Below are 17,954 nucleotides of genomic sequence, written 5' to 3' on the forward strand. Positions count from 1 at the left end.
AACCTGCATTAGATGCATCATCTACTGCCCTTTGATTTTTGCAAACATTTAGTGTTTTGCAATTTATGCATTTTCATTTAAAAAGAAGTGTAAGACTTGAAAGACAATCACGAGTAGAGAAAAGATGTTTGAAAAACATAGCTGATTAGGAACTTGTACCCAATACACAAAGGATGCTTAAAATTCAACACCAAACAAAAAACAGCCACAATGAAAACACCAAATGCTGGTGAGGATGTGAAACGACAGGATCACTCCTTCATTACTGGTGAGAGGGCAAAATGGTACAGTCACTTTGAAAGATAGTTGAACTTACAAAGCTAAACAGTCTTACCATATGATCCAGCAATTTGGCTCCTGAGCTCAGATGTTTACAAGTCTTTTTTATCATTGCCAAAACTTGGAAGCAACCAAGACGTCCTTCAGTAGGTAAGTGGATATATAAGCTGTGGTACATCCAGACACTGATATATCATTTATCAATAAAAAGACATGGAGGAAATTAAATGCATATTGCTAAGTGAAATAAGACAATCTGAAAAAAACTACATACTCTATGATTCCAACTATATGACATTCTTGAAAAGGCAAAATTATGGAGACAGGAAAAATATCAGTGGTTGCCATGATCTAGTGGAGTGTGTGCGTGTGTGGGGGGTGGGGGAGGGTGACGAATAAGCAAAAGAGGATTTTTAGGACAATGAAATTTTTCTGAATGTTACTGTAAGCACGAATATATAACATTAAACAAATGACGAAAGTCACACCTATACAACACAAAAAGTAGATCTTAATTTCAACTAGGTTAGTTAATAATGTATCAACTTTAACAAATATATCACACCAATGCAACTTGTTAATAATTTGGGAACTTGGTGTGTGGAGGGTGGGGGGTTGTTAAGGGTATTTGTATTTGGAATCATCAAAATTAAAGAACTGTTTTCTTTTTTAAAAAAAGATTTATTTATTTATTTATAAAAGCACTGGGTACAGTCAGAAGTGCAGGAGGGTGAGAGAATTCACCAGAGCCAGAGCGGGGAACAGAACAGGCAGACTGACAAAGTACACTGCTGAGGGGAGCAGCGGGCAACAAGAGAGGTCTGCAGCCATGTGGGGCCCTCGCCAGCGGCTGAGGCCGGGGATCGAACCGGCGCTGCAGAGGCTGCGGGCAGCCTCACAGACCAGTGCTCAAGTGCTGCACCACCGGGGAGGCCCAAGAATTGTTTTCAACAAAAGATGTCACGAAAATAGTTCATAGATAATGCAAAGAAACAACAACATCTGAAATTGGCCAGGATTGATAGACTGCAAATCAACAAGAAAAACCCACAATACAGAAAAATGGCTTAAAGATAGAAAGGCAATTTCAGAACAGAAAACTCACAAAATAACAAGCATATGATGAGGTGCTCAAAAACTCTGGTGATCAGCCAAATACAAGTGGACACAACGAGATTCAGTCTTGCACTGGAAATGCAAGAGAGCAGGAAAGTCCCAAGTGTTGGTAGGATGCGCACCTGTGGGGTGTAAATAGTTGATTTTACAGAGCTTATTCTGGAGTCAGGTAGCTAAATTAAATAGATGCATATTTTATGATCCCAAAATTCTCTGGGGTGTTTTCACAGGAAAGTCCCACCTGGTACACAAGAGAACAGGTAGAAGGATTGTGCAAGGACTCTCCCTAGATAGTCATCACAGGGAGAATGAATTAAGAAAACATGGTCAGGCCTCCCTGGTGGCGCAGCGGTTGAGCACTGGGTTGCGAGGCTGCTCGCAGCCTCTGCAGCGCTGGTTCGATCCCCGGCTGCTCCCCTCCCCGGCCACCGGAGGAGGGTCCCACATGGCGCGCAGACCTCTCCTGCCTCCCACTGCTCCCCTCAGCAGTGTACTTCGGTCCTTCTGCCTGCTCTGCTCCCCACTCTGGCTCTGGTGAATTCTCTCACCCTCCCACGCTTCTGACTGTACCCAGTGCTTGTATAAATAAATCTTAAAAAAAATTAAAATTAAATTAAAATTAAAATATCTTTAAAAAAAAAAAAGAAAACATGGTCATTGCATACAATGGAATATTACCCAGCAGTTGGAAGGAGGGATCGGATGTGTACATAGTACCAAGTGGATGGTTCTAAAAAACATAGTGTTTATTGAAAAACATTAGGGTTCATGAAGTATAGAACATGAAATCATATATGTAAATCTAAAATACATGTACACAAAGCATTTTTCAAGAGCACACTCCTAAAAGGAAACAGATTAAAAGGGAGGTCTTGCTGGAGATGTGGTCTGGGCCAAGCAGAATTAGGTCAACCTTCTGTACTCCAGCTCACAACAACATTGAATGACTTACCTTTTACAAATTAGACAAAAATTAGCTGTGAATTCAAATCTATTTTCCCTGGTTAAATTTCCAACCTTTTACTATGAAACATTGATTAACATGTTTTTGGATCAAACAGCGTGGATTCACATCCTAGCCAATTACATGGTGACGCTCAAAGCCCCCTCCCCTGTGAGCTTGAAAGTGATGTCAGTGGTCCTTCTAAAGATGAGGTGGGGACAGGGTGCATAGTCCAAGACTCTGAAGTTTTTGGCTATTCCTATTTATCGAGTGCCATTGCAGGTGCTCTATACAAGCTGTCTCGTTTAATTTTCAGAGTGGGAGGTAAATCCTGAAATGTCAATTTTGCAGAAGTGATAATTAAAGCTCAGGGCAATTCAGTGACTTACCCAAGGTCTACAGTTAGTAAAAAGCAGTTATTTGAAGTCAGATCTTTACACTGTCTCCACTATGCTATACTGGAAAGTGTTAAAAGACAGAAAGATCCTGCTGCTTATTTTGAGTCCAAGTATGGGTACCTAAGAAGAACTTGAGGGCCAGGTTTCACCATCCATCAGCTGTGACTCAGGAAGTCCAGAGCTGGCCCTTTCCATCTCTTATCTGGAAGAATGGATAAGGCCCACCTGCATGGTTTCTGCTAAAGGAATTGCCATTTTGTTTAATTATGCGGTGCCTGTGTGTTAGCTTCCCTTGTGTTGCCCTCTGACCTATACTGCAATGCCCTGGGACTTCTTTCTTAGGTTTCCATGCCTCCATTGGTCAAGGGCAGTCTTTCCATGACAAGCTCTTCAGTGGCAGAGATGACTGAGGACTGTCATGTACAACCCCAGACAAGCAACCCACACCACAAAGTGGTATTGTCTATGTGTCAATCATGTTCTAATTGAATTAAAATGCAGTGTTTCTATCCATTACACTTACTTGGCAGACCTCTGGCTTTCAAAGTGATTTGTCTATAACCTTATGACACCAAGTTGTGAAAAAAATTTTCATCATTATTTAAAAGATAATTGCATCTCATAGTAGTCTTTCTAAAGGTCATTCACCATAACATCCCTGGTGAATGTGGGCTGAATGGACACACATTATGAACTAGTAGAACCTAGCCTCTCCACCAAATGTTAGAATCCCACAGCCTAGAGGGACTTCAAGAGCCCTAATGCCTCCTGGAAAATGCCACTGAGACTGTGACAAAGAGCAGGAAGCTAGGAGTCATGGTGGCTCTAGGTTCAAACCCTGGCTTAGGCTCTAACTCTGGGAGCTTGGACAAATATCTCAAGTTCTTCAAGCCTTACTTCACTCATCTCTAAAATGAGGATAATAATACATTCCTTTTAGGAATATTGTAGAATTACTGTGAGGATTCATTGCAATCATGAATGGAAAGTATGTAACAGAGAACCTGGAACATCATGTTCACTATTTTTTGTTATAATTATGCATAAAGATCTCCAAGAATGGAGGTGTACTCAGCCAGCATGATAGTCTCTACTTTAATAGTCAAAACAGCGATTTACCCAGGTTCATCTCTGATCTCACAAAAGAAATCAGTTGCAGTTCATCTTTCATTCATTCACACTTTGAAATATTTATCCTATTTAGGAAATATTTCTTGGACATTGTTTTCCTGACATTTTCCCGTGAGAATAATTTAAACAATAGAGTTAGGAACAAAAACCTATAGAAGTCATATTGTCCTATATTTTTCCACTTTGGGAAATCTTACAAGTATCTCCTTAACTACCACACTGGCATATGGTGACTCAGCTTAGGTTCAAATAATTGCAGCTACAGGGAACTCACAATATTGATGGGTGGCAAGTTACTGTGGTCCTCCTCACCGTCCGCTCTTTCTTCTAAAAACCAATAGCATCAACATTAACATCAAAAGTCTACACTCAATAAACAAGACTGTAGCGCCCATGAGTTGATCTTGGGGTGCTGGTTCACTGACACATTCACAGGTGAGTTACACTGCCTCAGAACCTAGCAGGTAAGCAAGAGATATTTGTTGGATGGAAGGACAGACACACAAAACAGATGGATGGATGCTACAGAATAATTTACACATATTTACCCCACCATCAACCTGAGTTTAAAGCATGCATAAATGCACTTATTTCTAAAATAAAGACCTGAGGAGATTTCACGGGAAACTATACTCTCTCCTAAGACCTGCAAACTCTTCCAGGCTTGAGTGGCAATAATAATACTGTTTTAAAGTGAATCATGCACTGATTATGGGGATGCAAGTAATAGTGAGAACAGTCTTATTCATTTTCAAATATTAACCCTAACAGGTGCCTGACTGATAATTACTAAGAATTGCATCCATTCCCAAATGTCTTCTTTTCTTTAATCTTCAACAAAATATAAACTCTCATCTATTTTGAACCGAATACAATGCAGAAGATCTTAATAGAAATGGGTGAAATTCTGAATTGGTCACAAAGACAGACTGTTGGTGGAATCTATATGTCCTTTTCCCAAATCTGCATTTACTCATTGACAACATGGTCTCTTTCTCAAATTAAATTACTAGATTTATTTATCTGTGAAGAACAAGATTGTTAATAGTGCTTTTATTACATGTAAATACACTAGTGCATTCACTTTTATTGATAATAAGGCAAGTCACCCTCTTCTATGTGATTGTGTCATATCTTGCATTGTTTTCTTCTCTTTTGCACAATTTCATTTGCTTAAAATTTCCAGTGTATAATGACTGATTTGCTGTTTTCTTCTCTGGAGGAGGGGAAAAGCATTAGGTACCTGGTACTCAACAAAAGCCCTGACTGCAGAGTCATCAATGAAATTCCTCAAAGTGACAAAGGGCCCAATGTGGGGTTCCTTGCAGATACAACCAGGCCACAAGCCTAGGAAGGCTTGACAGATGTGGCTGGCTCCTTCCTCAGGGCTGACTCTGTTTCTGGTCTGGGATTTGCTGACCAGGCTGCACTCCTTCAGGCCTTCTGCAGGACCTCAGGCTCCAGGAATTTGAACTGAGTTGTAGAGACATTGCCAGCAGACACAGCAATTGCCAGCTTCTGCCCTGTGCTGTCTCGTGATTCAAAGCAGATTCAGCTCCACTTATTTAAAAGGAGGAGCATATAAATGCTGGGGACCCACAAGAGCAAACCAGGCAAGGAAATGCCACTGTATGATACAAGAGTCCGTGAGTTAGCCACTCTGCCACAGTGAATCATGGCGTGGATGTGGTTGTGGGGAGCTTGCAGCGGGAAGATCTGACTGCTGAGTGACCTTGTAGGAGATGATAGGAGCTGCAAGAGCCCTGGGACTTCCTCATTTCACAAATGATCCTGGGTTGAGACCCTCCGCCTCCAAGTACGCACACACAGAAAGACACCCCCACATACGCACATCCTACCCCTCTGGTTCCTAGTCATCCAAGGACTGCATTTGTGCTTGACTGCGCAAAGGAAGAAGTGGAGAAAAGAGGATGCTTTTCCATCTTGGGCCATTATCTGAAATATCAATAAATACCACTGAGTTGAATAACCTTATTTGCAAACTTGTCATAGGGAGTAATTTTGGACTGGGCCTCTCATATCAATTCCACCTGATACCAAATTTAGACAATTAGCAACAATTGCTGTAGGTTTTATGTGTAGCGTAGTTGTTGAAAACACTTCTTGCTTTGTCTCTCTGCATTCACTGCCAGCTCTGCTCTCTCTGCTTGGAGGAGGCATTTTGGTGGTAGCAGCTATATTTGTATATCTCTGCTCTCTAAAGTGTTCTTTTATGAGAACTGTTCACATCACAAGAATCCTGATATTCATGAACTGAGGCCACTAGAAAGGGAGGGGTCACAGCAAGCCTAGTAGACTGCAGTGGAGGATTACTGAGACGTGGTGGTGGGTGGTGTGATAACATACATTTACAGAGGTGTGGCCTTTAAATCACATACAGTGTTATAAACCAACGTTACTTCAATAAACACTTTTTTTAAAGATTTATTTATTTATGCATACAAGAGCGGGGGTACAGGCTAGAGGTGTAGGGGGTAAGAGGATTCACCAGAGACAGAGCGGGAAACAGAACAGGCAGACTGACTGAAATACACTGCTAAGGGGAGCAGCGGGCGAGATAGGAGAGGTCTGCTGCACCATGTGGGTAGCTCCCTGGCCAGCTGGGGATCGAACTCACACTGCAGAGGCTGCGATTGCTTCATAGTGCGGTGCTTAACCCCTTGCACCACCAGAGAGGCCCCAATAAACACTTTTAAAAAAGAATTCTGAAATCTAGGTACAATTAGCTTAAGTATTAATATTTTAATGCATATGTGTGTGTGTGTGTGTATGTATTATCAATATATTACATACTACTTACAGAAGAGCAGGACTGGAATCCAAGCCTATTTCTTTCCTGTGTGTGTGTGTGTGAATGATTTTTTTTAAATCATTCATTGAGCTCTCTAAATCTCATCATCTCTATGTATGAAATAAAACAAGTTACCTTGTCATACTGTCGTTATGATTAACTAAGAAAATACAGTCCTTTTTAACATAGCATATAATTTATTACTATTATTACTAGTTATTGCATTATTAGTACTTATTATTACTACTACCATTATGTCTATCTATCATGATACACATGGCCCAGTTATAAGCTGTTACCTACATTTATTTTCCAACACAATGGTTTGCCTCTGATCTGACCAGGCCTGTCCAAGGACACACACGTCGTAAGTGACAGAAGAGGGCTAAAGCTCAGGTCTTCCATCTCACAGGTTGGCTTCACAGTATTTCTAGTATAGACACACCCCAGAGCAGTAACGCAGCCCGGGGTAGGGTGGAGCTGGGAGCAGGTCACCAAGACTTCCACGCCCTGAAACACAGCCAGGATTTTCCAGTTCTTTGGGGCAGGTGACCAACTCTCGCCTCACCCTGCATCTCTCCCCTCTAAACTACGGGAAACCTCTCAGCCTCCCTGTGGCCTCTCCTCCTCATTCTCTTCCTCCTTCACTCCTGCCCCCCTGGAGGAAACTGTGACTTCCATGGGGACCTGGCCTTGCATTCAAGATGTCTGGCCATAAAGCACCAGTTGTGCCTCCTGTCCCCCACCCATCCACATGCTGTTCCCTGTCACAATTCTCCTGATCCTGCAGGCCAATAGAGAGAAATTATGTTTTCTCTCTGGGGACAACTGGAGACAAATATTAGTTGCTGAGTTTGATTTTTCTCAGAAAAATTATCATAGAAATACATGTGGTCCATGGAGTTTTTCTCCAGCCACATTAAATTCCACCCAATGCAACCCATCAAGTCCTCTTACACTCCTGCTGCGGGGCCAGGGCCATGCCTCCAGAACTCAGCATCCAGATACAGAAGGAAAACTCTGAAGTCCAGCAGCTTGTCCCCTGGGAATGATACACATGGAAACACACTCTAACACAGCACAGTGAGTATGTTTATCTGAAATAAGTTAGTACAAGGGAAGGAATGAGTGATTCCACTAGCAGATCAGGAATATGGCCCAGAAGACATGACATCTGACGTGGGTTATGAAGAATAAGTAGAAATATGAGAGAGGGCTAAGACTTTCAGCCTTAAAACTGATTCTCATAGAAGTTAGGATTGGGGCAAAAGTAAGAAAATGCAAGTGTAGATATATGGCAGAGAAAGGAAAATATTACAATCCATTCTCCATTGCCAGGGATAATCATGATGTCTGTTAACCAAACATGATGATTAACAGGGTTTTCATAGAACCCATTCAAGAGCTATTAAATGTCAAGAACGTTCAGTAGCCAAACTCTGAAATGGAATCCCACCTTCTTTTTCTTTTTTTTTTTTTTAAAGATCTATTTATTTATTCATACAAGTGCTGGGGTACAGGCCAGAGGTGCGGAGGGTGAGAGGATTCACCAGAGACAGAGCGGGGAATAGAACAGGCAGATGACTGAAATACACTGCTGAGGGGAGCAGCGGGTGAGACAGGAGAGGTCTGCTGCGCCGTGTGGGTAGCTCCCTGGCTGGCCGGAAATCGAACTCATGCTGCAGTGGCTGCAAATAGCTTCATAGGTGGCGTCTTAATCCTTGCGCCACCAGGGAGGCCCCCACCTTCCTTTTCTTACTCATAAACTGCTTCATTATCTTATAGAGCCATGGGTAATTATTATGAATAGGAGTCTGCTGCTTACAGAGTTCTACTTAATAGACTACACCCATACTTTGGTTTGCCCCAATGTAACTCAGAATCATGTGTGTGCTGTTTAAAACAACCTGCAGTGCCCACCACAGGCTCTGGCCTAGTCTTTCACTACTGTTATTACTTTCAAAGAAATAAGGACTTATAAGGCATTGTTTAAACAGAAACAGCATCAAAGCACATTCCAGGATCTTGGACATAGTTCCCATTTAATCAACAGAAAGATCTGCCCAGGTTGTAGTGGGCACATCAGCATTGTCTTCTCACTGCATGTCCAGCCCATACATGACACCCAGAATTGCTGCCAGAATCCCCACCTGTGGTCAAATAAGTGCACCATGAGATTCAGAACAGAGACCAGGATATCCCCAAAGAGTACCTTCACTTTCACCACATGAAACTTACAATTTCCCAATGTCCCAAGTTCCAACCAAGGGATTTCCATTGCTGTTTCAGGCAAATTAATAAAGAACACTTTACAGATATCTATTAAGTACAAATATGCTACTAGGAGCCTCAGAGATAGAGGTTAGCCTCGCCCCTGGGAAATGACTCTGTCTGACGACACCCATGGATTTTATTTTCACAGGCATTAGGTCATTTGATCTTACAGAAACCACAAACAATTGTTAGGCCTCTGTTAATAATCCCCACTTTACAAATGGGAGATTAATGATATGGCAAGACTCAGTTCACCCAACAGGCAAGTTCCAAACGCTCTGCCTCCAAACCTTATATTCTTTCCACAATTCCTAACCCCACTCTCAGCCTTCAGCTGCAGAAATATCTAATACCTTGCTTTCTGTAGTATTTACCAGAGGCATCCTCATTACTCTCTTAGCTCAACCAAACTTTTGGACAACAGGCTAAACATAACCCTCTTTTAATTCTCAGTCAACTAAGAAGCATCGTGAAGATGGCTCTTACAATTTGAAATTTTATATACATTAACCTTACCAAATCAGGACCAACTAGATTTAGCATCACATTCATCATAAGGGAGCAAATATGTTATAAAGGAAAGTAATCACCACACTGGTTTCTTAAATGAGTTAAAGGATGGATCTACAGCAAGATTCATGAGAATATCATTTCTTCCTCTAGTACTTTCCTCTTACTCTGCACCCAGGGACACTCTCCTCAAACCCTCCACGCCTCCCTCCTTTATTCCTGATCTATGGCAGCCCTTAAGTTTTCCTTCCTTCTGCCTCCTCTGACTCAGCATTTTACTAGTCACCAAATCCCCCTCCCCAAGAGCCATGGCTGGCTATTTCATTTGGAGAGGCCAAGAGGAATTAAACCAGCAGTGACAGGAGTCTCTGTCAAGAACTGTGGGGGAGACACTTGTCATCTCTCCTATCAGTCACCTTTGCCCCATCATGCACACGGACCCTGGAGACACACACAGTGAGGCGTAATAGGAGGCTTTGTGTTCTGTGGCCCTGAGTTCATCCCCATTCTGAGAGAGGAACCAGGTTATCCTGGCAGAGAGACCCCAACCCACCTGTCCTTCACCTGTGGGAGGAAGGGAGGGCCGTGAAGCACCATCTCCTGAAAGCGGTTACATTCAACAAGTTTATTAATTTGTCTGAAGCCCAGTTCCCTCTTCTATAAATGGGGATCCTAATAGCATTTAATTCCCAAAGTTGTCGAGAGGATGAACTGTGACCACGAATGTAGAGCACTGAGCACAGAGATATGTGCACAGTCAGCCTTCATGCTCTGCTATTCTGGCGACGTATATTCTGACAGCGCCCACAAAAGCTGGTCCTGCAAGTGGGCAAGGATAAACTAGGTGGAGAGAAGATTTCTTGAGCCCATTTACTCTCCTACCTTAAAGTGTCTGGCTAACAGCCTGCTGGTCCTGGCCCAAGTCAAGTGAGAGACCAGAGCTCAGCAGTACTAGCTAAGGTCATACAACACCCTGAAATGTCTTGCTTCATCCCTGCAGACAAGTCAACATTTTCAGGGACCTGAGTCTATAAATACATATGACCTTCCTCAGGAGAGGAAAATCTAATTAGAAGTATTTTTTTTCACTTATTTCTTTTCTCGTTAAAATAAATGGCAAGCCCACAGCTAGGCTGTAATTCATGACACACGTGTCTTGCCTTCATTTTTTTTTTATAGCTGAAGATTCTAAGAAGCAGCTTTGGTAGTGATAGTTTTGTGGGCAAGTAAAATCTGCCCACAACTGAGATCTCAGCCTGCTGGCTGGGGGCCCTACCCAGGGTGTATTCTGGGTGCCCATGCCCCTCCAGAGGACTTTGGTCAGGCAAGTCGGAGGTCTGCAGCTGACTCTTGGCCTGGCCTCTGTGACATGAAGGATGTGATGTGGAAAGGACTGACTCCAAGCAAGTCAGGGATGCATGCCAGTAGGTGTCCTGAGGAAGCCAGCCAGGCAGGATGGGGCAGGAAGAGGGTGCAAATCATGCACCTTTCGGGGAGATGTCACAGGTGGGTTAACAGGAAGGAGGGGGAGGAGGACAAAGGAAAGCCATGTTCTCAGGCAGCCTGCATGGGAAGGGGAACTGACTGCTGGACAGGCCCAGCCAGCTCATTCCAGGAGCAAAAATTTGGGGTGTTCAGTTATGCCCTGTCTCCCCATTGGGCCAGAGACCTCCTTTCAGTTATGGATATCTAGGAGAGAATAGAAGCTGCAGTAACAAAAAATGGCATGAAACAGAAATCCACTGACTGTGAGAAGAAAGCAAACTCCAATTGTTAGGGGGAAAAGGATGTCCTAAAGCTAATTCCATACAGGCTTTGTGGACTCCACCCCCACCCCAGGCCAAAGCCAAAGACACTGGGAACTCCAAATCCCATCACCACCAAAGGGAAGGTGGCTGGGACCTGAGGGTGGGGTTAAGCAGCCAGGTTGGTATAAAGCCAGACACGTGGGCTTTGGAGGGGTCCCCCATTTTGGCTCTCCGCCAGCTAGCAGTGTCTGGCCAGCTCTGAGAGTGACTTTGGGTTTCCAGTTCGGCGGATCGGGTAGGACGCATTAAAGACTTTATTTCCCTATTTTCTCCCTGAGTTGTACATTTTCCTTCTTTCCTTTTCCCTTGCAAATAAACCTTTTATTAACCTTTTGTGTGTGCCTGTAGTGGAGTATTAATAAGTCCCTTGTAAGCGCGCAGGTGAGGACCCACAGCCAGGCAATCCGTTCAATATCGGGGCTGCCCTATAACACTATGACATAGTAAAGAGAAATCCTGTTGCCATCCAAGAAGGTGGCAACTCTTGACTCCCTCAAATGCTTTTTATCTCCTCAGCCTTCATGCTGGTTCTCACTGACATGAATAACACTGAGCTTTCTGCTGGGTCTTAGGGGGTGGGGGATGGGAGGTGTTCTTACCTCCCTCTGTGTTTCTCCAATTGAAAGCATAGTTTATTAAAAAGTCTGCAACCAAATGTCTGTCACTTGGGCTTGTGTCATGTGGTCACAGAATGGATTTAAGGCTCTGTGCAAGATTTATCAACAGTTTAACATCCTGGCCACACTCTGTCATTGTTACTTGTGACGTTCCCCATAAATCAGTTAGCTTCATAAATATTTGAAGCCCCATAGCCCGCACACCAGACCTGCTCTAGCCCTGGTCAGCATTACTAAATCAAGCATTTCAGGCAGGACACCCTCTGGGATGCGGGTAATAGCTTTCTGTTTGACTTAACCAAACAGTTTAATTTCTTTATGATCCAACATGGTTTAATCAGCAACTTTCAATCTGTGTTTCTAGATGAATTCCTGGGTGGCTTAGCTATCTATGACTTTTTCAAATTGATTATATATATGGTAGATGAGCCTTATGAAATAAGAGTGAAGATGTTGGGGCCCTATTTTCAATGCAATGACTCTTCACTCACACTCATTGTCAGTTTATTCCAGTACCTTTTTCATAGACCAAGGAGTGAAAGATTTCTTGCACATTGTTTATGCCATGCTACCCAACTCCAGCCAAGGCACCGAGATGGAGATTCCCTGCACCTTTTTTGTGCAAGAAGGAGCACCGCGCTCCCCCTGCTTTGTCAGGCAGATCTCTTCGTGGGCCAATAACAGCCTGCAGCCAGCCAACCTCAGTGAGCCCAATGGCACCATCGTCCAGGTCAGTGAGCGGGCCTCCAAGAGACCACAGGTAAGAGACCCATCCACCTCGATGAGGATAGGGTCCGAGGGCTGTGAAGACAAATCCCAGCCATTACTTGCCCGAAGCCCTGTAGATTCGCACTGAGTCCACCCCCAATTGCTGCATAAGTTTGTGGTCCTGGAAGGCCCTGCCCTTGAGTGACATGCTCTATGGCATGCAAATCTGACCTTTGGCCTTTTTTTCAGCCTCCCCCACCTCCACCGACACTGCTGTCCCACTTCCCACACATACACAGGCAAAAAAGGCATCTTTAGAGACGCCAGCAACCAGCAGAGCCCTGTGGGCTTTGTCCCCAGCAACTGTCCTCCCAGGTCAAGTTCCCCCAGAACTCAACTTGCACTACAATTAATCCCTCTTCCTCTCAAACCCACCCTTCCTGTGACAGAAAAATGCAATAGGTACCCCAAAAGTGATTTCTTAGGAATTTAGTTTAAGGAAATATTTTAAGAGATGAAGTTATATGTAATAAGGTGTTTTTCCTGGTGTTAGCAAAGAAAAAGATTTACAAACAACCTGCCTGTCCAGCAATGAGGAATGAGTCATATTATGCAGTTATCATTATGATTAAAGCTAAGAAAGATTGTTGATATTTACTGAGTGCTTTATCTAGCATTCATCTCCTTGCTCAATATTTTTAGCTCAGTTCACCCCACAGTCATCCTAAGATGTAGGTGCTAGGTCCCATTTCACAAATGGAGAAACTGAGGTACAGGAGTGAAGCCTCTCACCCAGGGTCCACAGAGTCAGGATGATAACCCCGGCGGCCTGGCTCCAGCATCCTTGATAATTACAAAGCTCAGACAGACAACAGGGAGAATATTCTAAAACCAGTGTTAAGAAGCAAAATAGCAAGTGATTGCACTTTATGACTGAACTGAGAACAATATGTGTGTGGACAGGACTATAGGGTTAAAATGCAAACATTAAGATCTCTATTGATATGGAGGTTTCCAGCTCTCTTTTAATTCTCTCCAATGTTTCACATTATCTTTTCAAATTAATTTAAAATGCTTAATTCCCTGTCTCATTGTGCTGCAGGGGGCCCAAGACCACAGTTACTGCTCTCAACCCGCAGGGTGGATCATCCTCTAAGAAAGAGGAGCAGTGAAGCGCCACGAAGAGCCTGGTGCTGGGCCAGGCGGCTTGGGTTCAAATCCAAGGTTTCTATCTTGAGCAACTGTGTGGGTGGTGTGGTTTTGCCACTCACAAGCATGTGACCTTGCACGACCCCTCCAAGCCTTGGCATTTATAAGACTGCGAATAACAATAGAATTTTGGAGAGGAGTTAGTGACGGTGTGTTAAAGCCTTTAAGCAGAGTCTAGCACAAAGTGTGTGTTTATTAAATAAAGGATTGGGCAAACACCATCCCCTAAGGGGTGGTCAGCCTGCTCCTCTCTCTGGTAATGCATGGAATTTAAAGGCTGTCAGGAAAGTTGCTAAGTTGTTGTCTAAGCAAAGGCTCTGTCAGGGATGAGTCCAAGCAGCTGGGGCCTTGGGGGTGGTGGGGTATCAACATGGGAGAGTTGATACACAGCCCTGCTCCCTCCCAGGGGTCTGTCTGAGCAGTGCACACCTCATGCTTCCTGGGAACGAGCAGGGCAGCCCAAAATGTTCAGAACCTACAAGCAAGGTCTTCAGCACCCATTAGTTACAATTCATACATACTAACTACGCATACACACCCAAGCTCAGGGCTTCTCTGCACCCTCAGAGCATATGCTCAGGTGCCAGCTCTCCTTGCTTGCAGGTGAGGTCTCGGGAGGTTCCACATGGGCGCCCCAAGGTGGCACAGCATCTGCACAGTTGGCATTTGTGAGCACCACATCCTTCCAAAGCTCCTGGTGGCAGATTCTCCACAGACACCCAGTTGCTGCCTTTCACCTGTACCCAAGGCCTTGTCCTCCAGGACGAGGATGTGTGATGTGTCAGATGACTGATGTCAACTACAGTGAGCTCCTTCGTCCCATCCCTTAAAGGATCTGGCCGCGTCTCCTTGGTTCCCTCTGCTGTGTGGAATAGAGAAAGACCAGGGAGTCAGGAGGCTCTTAGGACATTGAGGAAGCAGATGGGGAACAGGAACCCAATTTCATGCTTTCGTGCTTGCTGTTTCCCTCTGCATTTAGGAAAGAGAGGAGGTTGTGTGAAACCAAAAACATTTGAACCCCCATCTTCCTTGGCAAGCACCCCTAATAAAAACCACTTCACTGGTGCTGAGAAAGGATAGAAGATTGAGCATCCATTGAAAAGTCTCCCGGGAGCTTGTCCACACTCAGTCTCACTGGTCCTGAAGTGCCTTTCTTCTGCCTGCCCACCCTGCTGATGGTCATTCATCCCGGTCAGGGTGGAGTGCACAATGCCAGGGAGCTGCCCCTTTCCGACCGGGTATATGGCTTCTCCCACGTGTTCCCAGGCCAGCTACTGCAGGTCCTGTACAGGGATTCTAGGTCTTAGGATCAGAAGGGGTGACCAGAGACTGTGTCTCAACAGTCTTTGACCTTAGACTGCTTCCTGAGGGTGAAGTGGACCGTCTGTTAATCAAACTTGTTGTTTCTTGGTCTGTGAGCTGAGCTTTCCAGGGTCCAGGATTGTTATGTTCCCTTGGCTGCTATACAGAGCTGACTCCCCATTTACTGAACCCCCAAGTCAATTCCAGGACCCTATAGGCCATCAGGTGGGGGAGCTGGAGCTGCCTTACCTGGGAAGCAAGACAAGTCTGCTCCTGGTGCTGCCCCATGTCAAAGACACACACTCTGTCTTCTCTGGACCAGAGTGGAGCCCCCAAGCTCCCGTTTCAGCTTCACATGGCAGCCAGCTATCCAGCAGGAGAGAGGGACAGTGCAGCAACCTTCAAGGAATGTGGCCCAAGTTTTACACATCCCAAGATTACACAATTGCCATTTTTTCAAAACCAAAAAAAAAAGGTAGTTTATACAATTGAGCAAATACAGATACAATTCTCATCAGAAGGCAAATTAAGGCATAAAAGTTGAAGACTTTAAGTCTTAGTACTGAAGTTTCTCATTCTTTCAGAACAGAGATGAGCCCTTCTTTAGGAAAACTTAATACACACACAGTTTGTCAGAGTATATGATGGTGCTAGATTTTGTTTTTCAAAGGCAAAAGCTATTGGCAAACCATTACTTTACAAAAGGATTTCTCATGCAACTTCTTTAAGTGACTAGCTTTTCTAGTACATCTAAAATCAGAATAAATTTATAACTAATCTGTAGACCAATATGCACTGGTGAATGCAGTCTGAGGGCTCGTTTTCAGCATGTATATGCTTCATGTTCCTTCTCTCAGACGCCCTGGCCTCCTCCACTGACCAGGTTCTCAGCAGCATGGAGCCAGAGGTCTTCGCAGCGCTCCTCAAGAGGTTAAAAATAAGTTCAGGCACTGGAACGAAAACATACAGATAAAGAACAAAATGTATAGGGACTTTTATTCTACATTAAGGACGTTAACATACCAAAAGAATAATCAAGAAAACCAACGAGTGTTAAAAATGTAATTTACATCCGTAGTGATGCAATGCTCACAAGAAAGACCAATATATCAAATATGTATTTGTTTAATCAATAAAACACTGAGTTACTAGATCAACATAGTAGGAAGCTGAGCATGAGCATTTTTCTGATATTAGAAGTGATATTTGTGTTTTTTAAAATCCATGAGCTCTCATATCCAAAAGGAGTTTTGCCCTTCCTTCACAGAGCTTCTGGTTATCATTATTTGTGGTGTTTCTAAGGATATTTTCTTCTTTTTTTAAAAAATTAAGGTATAATTCACATACCATACAATTTATTCTCTTTTTTTTTAAGATTTTTTTTTTTTTAAAGAGGCACGTATTTTATTTTTTTATTTATTTGTTTGTTTGTTTGTTTATACATGCACTGGGTACAGTCAGAAATGCGGGAGGGTGAGAGAATTCACCAGAGCCAGAGCAGGGAGCAGAGCAGGCAGAAGGACCGAAGTACACTGCTGAGGGGAGCAGCGGGCGGCAGGAGAGGTCTGCGCGCCATGTGGGACCCTCCTCCGGTGGGCAGGGAGCAGCCGGGGATCGAACCGGCGTCGCAGAGGCCGCGGGGAGCTTCGCAACCCAGCGCTCAACCGCTGCGCCACCGGGGAGGCCCCAATTTATTCTTTTAAAGTATACAATTCAGAGGATTTTAGCATATTGGCCAAGCTGTGCAACTATCACCATCACCACTAGCTAATTTAGAACATTATCAATATTCAAAAGAAACCTATACCCACATCATTACACATTCCTCTCTCCCACCCCCCACAAGAGCTGGGCAATCACTAACCCACTTTCTTTCTACATATATTTGTCTATTCTGGACATTTTACATAAATGAAATCATACAGTAAGTGGCCTTTTGTGTCTTCTTTCACTAGCAAAATGATTTCAAGGCTTATCCTTGTAGCATATATCAGCACTTCATTCTTTTTATGGCTGTGTAATAGTCCATTGTATGGATAGAATACACTTCCTTTTTCTTTAATTTCCTTTTTCCCAGCTATAGTTAGGTATAATTGTTATGTAACAGTTTTATATATTTATGTGTGCACCATAATGATTTCATATATGAATATTATGATATGTATCACAATTGAAATGACTAATACATCCATCACTTCACTTAAATATCATCGTGTGTGTGGATATACTGCATTTCATTTATCTACTCATCAGTTTATAGACACTTAGGGGTCAAGACACTTTTTCTTGTGTCCACTTTTGACTTCTACAAACATTCATGTGCACATTTTTGTGTGGATACATATTTTCTGTTATCTTGGGTGAAAATCTAGGAATGGAAATACTGGGTCATGTGTTACCTTTGCATTTTACACTTTGAGGAACTAACAGACAGCTTCCCAAGTGACACCACTAGCAATGTGTGAGTTTCTCCGTGTTCTTTTCAGCACTTACTATCACCCACCATTTCTGTTGTTGTTGTTGTTTCTTTTAAAATCTCTCTTAATGTTTAATGGTACAGAGTTTCCATTTGGAAAGATGAAAAGGCCCTGGAGTAGATAGCGGTGATGGTTGGACAACAGTGTGAATGTATTTAATGCCATTGTATCATACACTTAATACATTATATACTTATCAAGTTAAAATGGGGGATTTTATGTTGTGCATATTTTACTACTACAATTTTTACAATCCCTTTTCATGAAACTGCTTTCTCAATTCTGGATAAGAAAGTTGAGAGGTTGTAAAGCTTGCATTCAGGAACTGACTAATTATTCTTAGTTATACTCACTAGGATGCCTGCCCCTC

General features: G+C 43.3%; 1 protein-coding gene across 1 annotated transcript in view; it reads left to right on the top strand.

Moving 5' to 3' along the window:
* Positions 1-210: 210 nt before the first annotated feature.
* SERPINE3 (serpin family E member 3) overlaps positions 211-17,954 on the top strand; it is a gene marked incomplete at its 5' end in the record, with an annotated part of 34,374 nt that continues 16,630 nt past the window's right edge. The window contains 5 exon segments of the mRNA XM_084234872.1: positions 211-268; positions 12,416-12,622; positions 14,409-14,502; positions 14,504-14,578; positions 15,275-15,430. Coding sequence (XP_084090998.1) covers positions 211-268; positions 12,416-12,622; positions 14,409-14,502; positions 14,504-14,578; positions 15,275-15,430 — 590 coding nt within the window.

The sequence above is a fragment of the Talpa europaea genome, assembly GCF_964194135.1.
Source record: "Talpa europaea genome assembly, chromosome: 6".
Lineage (NCBI taxonomy): Eukaryota > Metazoa > Chordata > Mammalia > Eulipotyphla > Talpidae > Talpa > Talpa europaea.